General features: G+C 38.5%; 1 protein-coding gene across 16 annotated transcripts in view; it reads left to right on the forward strand.

The window, feature by feature from the left end:
* Window positions 1-12,785, forward strand: part of ALKBH8 (alkB homolog 8, tRNA methyltransferase) — a 60,440-nt gene that overhangs the window by 37,790 nt on the left and 9,865 nt on the right. For all 16 annotated transcript variants that reach the window (XM_027036412.2, XM_027036417.2, XM_027036421.2 and 13 more), the window contains 2 exons: window positions 9,005-9,156; window positions 11,704-11,960. In XM_027036412.2, coding sequence (XP_026892213.1) covers window positions 9,005-9,156; window positions 11,704-11,960 — 409 coding nt within the window. The remainder of the gene's footprint in view (window positions 1-9,004; window positions 9,157-11,703; window positions 11,961-12,785) is intronic.

Raw genomic sequence — 12,785 nt, forward strand, 5'->3', positions numbered from 1 at the left:
ATGGCTTGTTGGCCAGATTTAGCCCGTAGCCTGTTCTGTGCAGCTCTTGAGCCAAGAATGGTTTTTACATTTTTATTTTTATTTTTTTTAAATTTAGGATTATTATGATTGTGATTATTATTTTGGTTTTTACATTTTTAAAGGGTTGTAAGAAACAAAAGCAACAGAGAATATGTCACAGAAACTGTACATGGCCCTCTATGCCTCAAATATTGGCTATTTGATCCCGTTACAGAAAAAGTTTGCCAAACCCGATGATAGAAGGCTGCTGTGCAACTCAAATTCAGAAAACTCAACATTGATAAAAATACTCTTAACACAGTCTTATACAAACCATCTACAGATTTTGCTGGCTGTACTTCATAGTTCAGTCCTGTCAAAGACTGCCAGTAGTTAAAGTAGCAAAACCAGATTTTACTCAAACTGTTGCAGTAGGAGAAAAGGGACCACAGTATAGAACTTGCCCGGATTCCAAATACAACAAGGAAAAGTCAGGATTGATAGGCAAGGAGCTGGGATGGGGTGGGGCAGTATCAGTAGGGGGGAAATTACGGAGAGGAAACATCAGCGATGGGGCCAGAGCGGGGGGCCGGGGGTGGGGGCACTTCTGGCTAAATCCACATAGGATGCTGGCAGATCAGAGGTCACCTGGGGGTGCCAGTTGGGGAGTGAGGAATATGTTTGGTTATTGAGGACAATCAGATATCTAGAGTGGGGGATTCTGGTTAAACTGACTCAGCAGGATTCTTTCTAAAATTGGGCTCTTGCCCAAGGCTGGGGTTGAATCAGGCTCAGAGAAGGCCAACTAAAGTTTGGTCAAGCAGAGGATCTTTCCTAGTGGTTTATAGTACACTTCCCCTCTGATCTGGGATCCGTCTGTGAGTTCACAGTGTCCTTCCCCTCTGATCTGGGACTCTGTCTATGACATGCTAACTTGTCAGTTCTCTTTAGTCTTCTTTAATTTGAAACAGTTCCTCAACTTCCCTGTGTTTCATAATTTTGGCATATTTAAGGGGCCAGTTGTTTTCTAGAATGTCCCTCACTTTGAGTTTGTTTAACTGAATCTAATCTCAAAGAAATGGGTTTATGCACTTTTGATAAGAATATATCTTTAGTCTTGAAAAGGGAGACATCATGCCATTAAAATTTACTTATATTCTACTTAAAATACTGCTGAGTTCTTCACTTACTAATAATGTCCTGCTTGAAGATTTTAACTGATTCATTTTTATAAGAATTCAAGGAAATGAACATGTAAATGAATTTGTAACGTGTCTTGAATGTGAACCATAAAAACGGATGGCCTGATTTTGTGCAGTGAGGCTTAAATTTACCTGATTTTCTTTTCATGGCCATCTAAAATATTTTCACTTACAGTAAATGAAAAAGGTGAGGTGATCCAATGGCTTCAAGTATTCCTAGAATTTTGAGAATATTCACATTTTCTTTTTTTTAGGTTTAAGCATTTTTACTGTTGGTAACATTTAAACTTAAGAGCAATGGTATTTCAGCAAATACAAAATGAAAAATGACTTTTCATAAGCCTGTGTTATAAACATATTTTAATCTATTCTGGGTGATGGTACAGATTAATTCTCCTAAACATCATTTTGATCACATTATTTTCTCATCCAAAGTATATTGTGCTGTTCATTGTTAAGAGGAGTTATCTCTGCAAGATTGACCAGAGGGCAGTTATGTCTGCCCTAAAATATTACTTACAAATTCTTAATTTGATCTAGTTCAGATTTCCTATTCTAGTCACCATGCTCTTTACAGCAGATGGGCAGCACGTGGGTCAGATATAGTGGTCAGGCGTGTTCTCTTTGGCTGGGGTAGTGGTGGTTATGTGTGGTAGCATGTTAAAAAATAGTGTACGTAAGAAAATCAGGTGCTTTCACATAAAAATCTGAGTCTTCAGCGTCCTTTGAAAATTGGGAAATGTGAGGCGCCTGGGTGGCTCAGTCAGTTGGGCATCCAACTTCAGCTCAGGTCATGATCTCACAGTTCATGGGTTTGAGCCCAGCATCGGGCTCTGTGCTGACAGCTCGGAGCCTGGAGCCTGCTTCGGATTTCTGTGTCTCCCTCTCTCTTCCCCCACACATGCTTTGTCTCTCTCTGTCTCTCAAAAATGAATACACATTAAAAAAAAAAATTAAAAAAAAAAGAAAATTGGGAAATGTGACAACAATGGGCCCTAGCAGCCCTTGGCCATGGTTTTATTAAGTCAGTGGCCTTCTTTAGATGAGACGGACGTTCTCAAGTTCTCTGCAGTTCCTGCCTGGTTCTGTGGTTCCCCACACTGAGGCTGAGCATCACCTGTCACTTACCACTGTGCTTGCACTGTTGTGTTTATCTTGTGACAGAGTCACCTGAAAACTAAATAGATCTCGTCTGTGTTACAAGTAGAGAATGGAAAGCTAGAATGGGTGGAAGAGAACACTTTGTTGTTTTGAAATGAAACGATTCCAATGTGTTTAATGGCAAACGACGCATTTCTTTCTATTATTGTTTTTAATGTTTATTTATTTTTGAGACAGAGAGAGAGCATGAACAGGAGAGGGTCAGAGAGAGAGGGAGACACAGAATCTGAAGCAGGCTCCAGGCTCTGAGCTGTCAGCACAGAGCCCGACGCGGGGCTCGAACTCACGGACTGTGAGATCCTGACCTGAGCTGAAGTCGGACGCTCAACCGACTGAGCCACCCACGAGCCCCATCAAATGACACATTTCTAAACAAGCCCACCTGCTTCACTCCATGAGGGTATTTGACTGCCTGGGGAGGCCCTTATTTATACATTTCTTTGATTCTTCTTTTAAATTACTTTTGGAGCGTTTTCTTTGTGCTGGCCCTTGTGCTTAGAGTTTCACACAGTTTGCTGACTTAACTCATCCTGTCACAGTGGAAAGTTTGTTCCATGCTTTGTCCCATTTTTAAAGGGAATTGGAACATAAAGAGGTTATGGAACTTGTACAGAGTCATAGAACCATTAAGTGTCAGAGCCAAGATGAGAAGCCAGGCAGTCTGGCTTCAGGATCTGTGCCCTTAACCATGATGGTCCAGCTGGACTCGATTGTTCTCTTTCCTCGGAATTTATATGGTGCCCTCTGTACCCTCTAGCCTTTCCACTTGCGCCAGCCCTCAGTGCAGTAAGCTTCCTTTCCTTTGTTTTTACAGTAGAGCTCAACCTTGACTTCCTTTATAATTTATAAAACTTCTGGGTACATTAGCCTGAAATAATTTCTCTCTTAAACTCCTAAAGATTGTTTGATCCTTGAGGTGTCTCTTCTATTGAACTATTATTTAAATCTAAAAAATGTTTTTATCTTTTTATTTAAGATTTTTTTCAACTAGATTATAATTTGAGTACAGAAGGAAAAAAAGGATGTTCAGTACTGTTTAAAGAATTCATTCTTTAAAAAAATTTTTTTTTAATGTTTATTTATTTTTGAGAGAGGGACAGACAGAATGTAAGCAGGAGAGAGCCAGAGAGGAGGAAAACACAGAATCTGAAGCAGGCTTCAGGCTCTGAGCTGTCAGCACAGAGCCTGATGCGGGGCTTGAGCCTATGAACCGCAAGATCATGACCTGAGCCGAAGTCAGATGCTTAACTGACAGCCACCCAAAAGCCCCAAGAATTCATTATTCTTAACCTACGGATTACCCATTGCGGAAAATCTCAGAAAAGCAGTTAAGTATTGCTTGGCCTTTGTCTAAGCTTTAATTGTAGGCAAGTGAAGTAATTGACTTAAAAGAGCCGTAACTGGATAGAACTGGAGAGTGTTATGCTAAGTGAAATAAGTCATTCAGAGAAAGACAGATACCATATGTTTTCACTCTTATGTGGATCCTGAGAAACTTAACAGGAGACCATGGGGGAGGGGAAGGGGAAAAAAAAGTTAGAGAGGGAGGGAGGCAAATCATAAGAGACTCTTTATTTTTTTTAATTTTTTTTTTAACGTTTATTTATTTTTGAGACAGAGCATGAACAGGGGAGGAGCAGAGAGAGAGGGAGACACAGAATCTGAAACAGGCTCCAGGCTCTGAGCTGTCAGCACAGAGCCCGACACGGGGCTCGAACTCATGGACCGTGAGATCATGACCTGAGCTGAAGTCGGACGATTAACCGACCAAGCCACCCAGGCGCCCCCATAAGAGACTCTTTAAAACTGAGAATAAACTGAGGGTTGATGAGGGTAGAGGGGAGGGGAAAGTAGGTGATGGGCATTGAGGAGGGCACCTGTTGGGATGAGCACTGGGTGTTGTATGGAAACCAATTTGACAATACATTTCATATTAAAAAAAAAAAAAAAAAAAAGCCGTAACAGAGAACTACTTAGTCCTCAATAGAGAAATTTACTTGCTAATAAGAGTTTCAAGATACTCATTGTACTAAAATATCTTGACTGCATTTAATACCGTAGCTTTAATCATTTTCAGCTATCAGGGTAACAATCATATAAAATCAGGCAATGATTGCTTGCTTTTGCTTCTAAAAAATTGCCTTCAGTGCAAACTGTTTTCCAAGAGCCACTCTCCTAACTTGTTTTATGAGACCAGCATTACCCTGACACGAAAACATGTCAAGGACATTACAACAAAAGAAAATTACAGACCAATATCTGTCATAACAGAGATGAGAAACATTCTTAAAAAATATTAGAAAATCCGATTGTATGAGATATATATATAAATACATCATGACCAAGTAGAGTTTATCCCTGGATTGCAAGATTGGTTTAACATTTGGAAACCAAAACGTGTAATTCATGACATTAAAAGGACAAAGGAGAAAAAAAATATTTAATCATCTTGATTGATGCAGAAATTGTATTTGACAGAATTCAGCATCCATTCATGATAAAAACTTGGCAAACTAGGACAAGAAGGAAACATCTTCAGTCGGATAAAGGCTATCTGTGAGGAACCCACAGCTAACATTTTATCGAATGGTGAAATATGGAATGCTTTTTCCTAAGATTCTGAACAAGGCAGGGATGTCTGCTCTCACTACCTCTATTGAATATTATAGTGGGTGTTTTACATAGTATAGTAGGTCAAGAAAAAGATGTAAAGATTATTGAGATTTGAAAGGAAGAAGTAAAACTCTTTATGATTGTGGATGTAGGAAAATCCTAGGAAATCTAAACAAATGTTAGAACTAAACCGTGAATATAGTAAAGTTGTAGCATACTAGGTCAAGATTCAAAAATTAATTTTTGGAAAATGAAATAGAATACTTAAAAATTTTTTAAAAATATTTATTTACTTTTGAGACAGAGAGAGAGAGAATTGGGGAGGGGCAGAGAGAGAGGGAGACACAGAATCCAAAGCAGGCTACAGGTTCTGAGCTGTCAGCACAGAGCCAGATGTGGGGCTTGAATGCAAGAACCATGAGATCATGACCTAAGCTGAAGTGGGACGCTTAACCAACTGAGCCACCCAGGTGCCCCTGAAATAAAATTCTTTTTAAAATAGCATCAAGACCTGTAAAATACTTCATTTTAGTACCCAAATTAGTTAATTATGATGTGGTTTAAAAAGATATTAGCTTGGGAATTCTGATTCTTTTTAAAATTGAGATATAATTCACATATAAATTGTGTTAGTTTCAAGTGTGCAACATAATGATTCTTTATCTGTATGTGTTGCGAAATGATCATCACAGTAAGTCTGGTTAACATCCATCACCACATGTAGTTACAGGCTTTTTTTGTTGGGATGAGAACTTTTAAGATTTACTGTTAGCAACTTTCAAATATGCGGTTCAGTGTTATTCACTGTAGTGACCATGTTATACACTGCATGCCCAGGATTTATTTATGTAACTGGAAATTTGTACCTTTGACCACTTTCACCCATTTTGCACAGCTCTGCCTACCCTGGCCCGCCCCCACCAGCCCCACAGCCCCACATTTAAGGTTTTTTAACAATGTTTATTTATTTATTGTGAGAAAGAACACGAGTGGGGGAGGGGCAGAGATAGAGGGAAAGAGAGAGAATCCCGAGCAGGCTCCGCACAGTCAGCACAGACCTCTATCCAGGGCTTGATCTCACAATCAAGTGAGATCATGACCTGAGCTAAAATCAAGAGTCAGATGCTTAACCAAGTGAGCCACCCACGTGTTCCAAGTTTGCTTTGTTTTTGTTTTACATTCCATATATACGTGAGATCATATGGGATTTGTTTCTCTTTGCCAGACTTATTTCACTTAGCATAGTACCCTCAAGGTCCATTTACATTGTTGCAAATGGGAAGATTTCTTTCTTTTTTATGGCTGAATAATATTTCATTACCCTTCCCTCTCCCTTACACACACACACACACACACACACACACACACACACACACACAAACGTTTTCTTCATTCATTCATTATGAGCACTTAGGTTGTTTCCAAGTCTTGGCTGTTGTAAGTAATGCTGCAGTGGCCATGGACTGCAGATATCTTTTCAAGTTGTTTCCTTTGGAAACAAAAAATCCAGAAGTGAAGTTGCTGGATCATAGGATAGTTCTACTTTTAATTTTTTGAGGACCTTCATACTGTTTTCTCCAGTGGCTGCACCAGTTTATATTCCAACCAACAGTGTACATGGGTTCTCTTTTCTCTGCCTGCTCGCCGACACTTGTAATTTCTTCTTTTTGGTAAGAGCCATTCTAACAGGTATGAGGTGATATCTCATTGTGGTTTTGATTTGTATTCCCCTGATGATGAGTGATACTGAACACATTGTCATGTACCTGTTGACCATCTGTATGTCTTAGGAAAAATGTCTCATCAGATCCTCTGCCCATTTTTAAATGGACTGTTTTTTTGCTATTGAGTTTTATGAGTTGTTTATATATTTTAGATACTAGCCCCTTACCAATATAATTTGAAATGTTTTTTTCATTCTGTAGCTGGCCATTTCATTTTGTTGATGGTTTCCTTCACTGTGCAGAAGGTTTTCAGTTTGATGTAGTCCCAGTTGTTTATTTTTGCTTTTGTTGCCTTTTGAGAATTCTGGTTCTAACAACAAATTGAAGAAACAGTATAACAGTGACAAAACGAAAACGAGCTGAAATACATTATTTTCACTTCAGGATCAAATCCATTTTAATGATATAGTTGAACTTTCTCTTTTTTAGGTGTGTAGAAAAAAACGTATCTGGCTCTTAGTAAAGAGAAATCAACACATTAAGTGTAAAATTATGCTTTTGTATAATTTGCTCAGACCTTTGAGGCTTAGCACATTCTCTCTGAATGTAAAACCCACCTCTGTAGGGAGATAAACTTGCTAGGGTAAATCAAGCAGAAAACTTGGCCTCAGATTTAAATCTTGGGGCACCTGAGTGGCTCAGTCAGTTAAGTGTCTGGCTCTTGATTTTGGCTCAGGTCATGATCTCACAGTTCATGGGTTCAAGTCCCACATCAGGCTCTGTGCTGATAGTGCTGAACCTACCTGGGATTCTCTCTCTCTGCCCCTCCCTCAGGTTGCTTCCACTCTTTCTCTCAAAATGAATAAATAAACATTTTTTAAAAAAAGTTTTAAGTCTTAGGAATAACTTAACAAAAGATATGCAACACGTATACACTGAAAATTATGAAACACTGCTGAGAGAAATTAAAGAAGACCAGAAAGAACGAAGAGATAGAGATGCCATGATCATGGATAGAAACTTAATATTGTTCAGAGGTTGTCCCAAGTTGATCTAATGTTTCAGTGTAATTCCAGTTAAAATCTTAAGACTCTTTTTATATAAACTGATGAGCAGATTCTAAAATTTATAAGGAAATAGGAAGGATCTAGAATAATCAAAACAATCTTGAAACAGACGAACAGTTTTGGAGGATTTATTTTACCCAGTTTTTAAAATTTACTGAAGCTACATAATCAAAAGAGTATAGTGTTGGTGTATAGACAGACCATTGGGGCAGAATACATCCACATATATAAGATCAGTTGATTTTTGACAAAGACCCCAGTATAATTCAGGGTGGAAAAGACATTTAAAACAAAATTTTTTTTAATATGAAATTTATTGTCAAATTGGTTTCCATACAACACCCAATGCTTATCCCAACAGGTGCCCTCTTCAATACCCGTCACCCAGCCTCCCCTCCCTCCCACCACCCCCCCCCCCCACCCCATCAACCCTCAGATTGTTCTCAGTTTTTAGGAGTCTCTTATGTTTTGGCTCCCTCCCTCTCTAACTTTTTTTTTTCCCCTTCCCCTCTATGGTCTTCTGTTAAGTTTCTCAGGATCCACATATGAGTGAGAACATATGGTATCTTTCTCTGCCTGACTTAGTTCCCTTAGCATAACACTCTCCAGTTCCATCCACGTTGCTACAAAAGGCCAGATTTCATTTTTTCTCATTGCCACGTAGTACTCCATTGTGTGTATAAACCACAATTTCTTTATCCATTCATCAGTTGATGGACATTTAGGCTCTTTCCATCATTTGGCTATTGTTGAAAGTGCTGTTCTATCCTGTTTTTCAGTCTTTCTTTTCAACCATTATCTGTCCTTATTTTAAGGTATGCATCTCTTATAATTGACATAGAGTTGGACTTTATTTTTTTAATCCAGTTTGACATTCTTTGTTTAGTTGGGTATGTTAGTCCTTTTACATTTGACGTAATTGTTGATTGGATTTAAATGGGGTTTTTTTGTTGTTTTTGGTTTTTTTTTTTTACTGTTTGTTTCCTCTTTGCTCCATCTGTTCCTTATTTTTTTCTCTCATAATTGGTATTAATTAAATATTAGTTACTCTGTTTGTATCTCTTGAATAATTTGTTAGTTGTACATTCTTTTAATATGATTACCCTGAGGATAACTTTTTAAAAGATAGAGACTTCTATTTTTTGTTTTCTCTACAATGCTTAACAATTCAGGAAATCCAGTAGATATATGCAATAAATTCTTCTAAATTTGCTCTGTTCCCTTACTGTTTTTAAAAGGACCTGAAATACTTTTATGAATGCGGTGTTAAATAAATTATTTTGACTGTCGTTTTTAGAATCACACCCAGAAAATTTGATACTGTTCAAGCATCCAAGGGTCACAAAAGTGGAATTATCACCAGTGATGTTGGAGACTTAACTTTAAGCAAGAGGGGAATAAGGACATCATTTACATTTAGGAAAGTGAGGCAAACACCTTGTAATTGTAGTAAGTATATAATTTTGGTTCCACTGTACAATGGAGTAAATCAAGTGTAAAAATCTTTTAAAGTCCCATTAGAACCAAGGAGAGCTCGGTCTTAACTTCACTAAGGGTATTTTCCATATTTTGCTTAGTGTTGTACTTACTGTAGACTTTTCTTAACCCATCCCCATTAGAGTTTATATTCCTTGAAGGCAGGGACTGCATTTTATTCATCTTTATTTTTCCTAAATATAGTAATTGAGCATAGTTGGATGCCGAATAAATATTTTATTTATTGGAGTCACACTTGTAGGACATTAAAATATCACTTATACAAAAATAGTTTTTATTGGAAACAGCTTGTCTTGTTTCTAAATTACTTCTCATTAACCCAGTGAGGAAGTTAGAGATGACAGATTGTTCCTTAGTAAGTAGGTAACTCTAGGGGGATAAACAGTGGTTTGTGTTTTGGTCAGTTTGGAAATCTAGAAGGGAATAAAAGAAGTGCTCAAAAACATGTCAGGAGTATGTTATTCCTACTTATCTATACAAGTACATCATGACCTGTATTTCTTAGACCCAGTGAATAAAAATCCCTTTCATTTTGTAAATAGTATCTGTTAGAAAACTTGAAATTGCTATATCTGATACCTAGTGAAACTTCAGATTTTTGTTTCTTTTGCTAAAAGTGTCATTGCTACCTTAAAACATCAACATTTTTATCGATTAAAAAAAAGCTTATTTAGTATTTGTTGAGTGTCTAAACTGCCAGTAGTTTTATTTATTTATTTATTTATTTATTTATTTATTTATTTATTTATTAAAAAAAAATTTTTTTAATGTTTATGTTTGAAGAAGGGAGAGAGCATGAGCAGGGGAAGAGCAGAGAGAGAGGGAGACACAGAATCGGAAGCAGGCTCCAGGCTCCGAGCTGTCAACACAGAGCCCGACGGGGGGCTTGAACTCACGAACTGCGAGATCATGACCTGAGCTGAAGTCAGAGAGGCGCCCCATAAACTGCCAGTAGTTTTATAAGATACTGACAAATAAAGCATGGCTCATGTTCTCCAGGAACTGAAGTCTAGTTGGAAAGACAAGCCGGTTTTCTTACGCAAATGTTTCTTTGTTGTGGACATTAATTAAATGTAAGGCGTATTGTAGAAGCTCTGAATGTATATTCAGTTTACAGATGATTTTCACGTTCAAGGCCATCTTTTAGACACTCTTTGTCAAAATGTGTGGGTTTTTAAGGATAAGGGTTGCTCCTCCCTTTAGCTAACTTAGATGTTTATAATTTCCAAGAGAACAAAAATGTTCCTAAGATCAGTTTAGGATAATTCTAATGTATATTGTGTCGGATTCTGATGTGACCAAGATAAGGTAACCTGTCTGTTTTCACATGTACGTTTTAGAGCCCTCAGGCTTTCTGTGGCTCTCCTTTTCTGAAACGTCCACATAAACTGTTTAGAGCTCCACCTCACACATTAGCATAGAAGAGCTATCTCCTGCCCCATTGCTCAAGGTTCAGCACCCTCTAACTATAGGCAGGGAGAATTCCTGAAGCCGTGAACACTGCAGCCCAATTCTTAGCTGCCTCACGATTTCTGATTATTTCCTTTGTCCTGACTGTGGTTTCTCCAGGGACACCACTCCTTTTTCCTTTATTTTCCAGAATAAAACGATGTGTATCATGGACTTTGGCCGAAGATAAAGGGAAATTATAGGACAGCAGAGAACAGACAAGGATTTAAAATGAGTATTAGACATGATTGCAGAGAACAAAGGACAACTTCAGAATTCAGTTAATTAGAATAACAGTGTATCCTAAATTTCCTTCGTCATCTTGACTTGATGGTGTTCTCCTTGGAGTTTGCTGATTCAACTGAAGGAGGCGACACCTGTAGTCACTGAGAATGTGGGCTCCGGTGTTCCCACCGGCTGGGTGCAGTTCGGGCTCTATGACTTGCCATCTTTGTTGCTTGAGGATTGTTATTTGATGTTCTCTGCTTCAGTTGCCTCATCTGTAAAGTGGATGCAATAGTACCAACTCATGATGTTCCTGTGAGAACTGAGAACACACATATAAACTGTTTCAAAGAGTGCTCGTTTAAATGCCTGTGATCATTACCAAATGATGCACTTTGCTCCTAGGGCTTGTTTTTCTGAGAGTCTGAGGGCCTCAGAAGTCCTGTCTCCTCTGCCCACCAAGAGAAAAACCCTACATCATGTTAGTTCAGCTAAATTTCTTCTTTTTGGGCCAGGCCCATCAGGAAGCTTTCCTGAATGAGAGGACCCTTAATCCTGAGTGGTGATAGGCACCTGCATTATATGGCCTGCAGACTTGCAGTCATTTCTGTCACACATGGATTTTTCCCCTTCTGTGTGTGTTAGACCCTTGCACATATAATTAGACTTGTTAGGTACCACCTATTTTTAAACTGATAAATCAGAGCCTGCTTAGCCCCCGTCACCAAATTTGGATTGATTTGCTTGTTCTTTTAAGAAAACATGATACCTTATGAATCACTTGGATAAAAATGAAAGGTTTTTATTGCTTAATTTTTGCATTAGGTTACCCTTTGGTCTGTGACAGCCAGATGAAGGCGACCCCCCCATCATTTCCAGAGAGCGAAAGAGAAGCCTCACAACTGGAGCAAGAGTATGTCCACCGAGTCTATGAGGAGATTGCTGGGCACTTCAGCAGCACAAGACATACCCCTTGGCCACATGTGGTGGAGTTTTTGAAAGCTTTGCCCCGTGGTTCATTAGTGGCTGATGTTGGCTGTGGAAACGGAAAGTATCTTGGCATCAATAAGGAGTTATATATGGCAAGTAATTGTTGCCTCTGGCTCTCTTTTGCTTTATTTGTAAGGGTTGTTAGCACCTTCTGCCTTATGATAGAATGTTGTTTGTTGATTAGGCCATTATAGAAAAGTTATAACCAACAGATGGAAAATTAATGAGCACTCATTCTTATTTATTCCCCGAGAATTTGTGGGCATGCATGCCATTATTTATAATTTCCCCCTTCCCTTTCCTTAGATTTTGCTTCCTGAGATTATTTTATCAGTAATACTATCTTATATCTGTAAAACTCTTTACAGGTTAGAAAGGATATTTACATTTTTTTTAACGTTTATTCTGAGAAAGAGCTTGCAAGTGGGGGAGGGGCAGAGAGAGAGAGAGAGAGCGGGAGAGAGAATCCCAAGCAGGCTCTGTGCTGTCGGTGTAGAGCCTGAAATGGGACTCAATCCCATGAGCCATGAGATCATGACCTGAGCGGAAATCAAGAGTTGGACACCTAACTGAGCCACCCCAGGTGCCCCTGGAAAGGATATTTATAGAAGCCATTTTCTTTGCTTTGATCCTCCTAAATATGAGAAAGTTAAAGCAGATATTTTCTGGTTTTTTTAATCCTGTTATTTATTTATTTATTTGTTTATTTACTTACATCCAATTTAGTTAGCATATAGTGTAGTAATGATTTCAGGAGTAGAATCCAGTGATTCATCCCCTACATATAACACCCAGTGCTCATCCCAACAAGTGTCCTCCTCAATGCCCTTTGCCAATTTAGCCCATCCCTCCACCCACAATCCCTCCAGCTAACCTCAGTTTGTTCTCTGTATTTAAGACTCTCTTATGTTTTGTCC

This window comes from Acinonyx jubatus, chromosome D1, assembly GCF_027475565.1.
Source record: "Acinonyx jubatus isolate Ajub_Pintada_27869175 chromosome D1, VMU_Ajub_asm_v1.0, whole genome shotgun sequence".
Taxonomy (NCBI): domain Eukaryota; kingdom Metazoa; phylum Chordata; class Mammalia; order Carnivora; family Felidae; genus Acinonyx; species Acinonyx jubatus.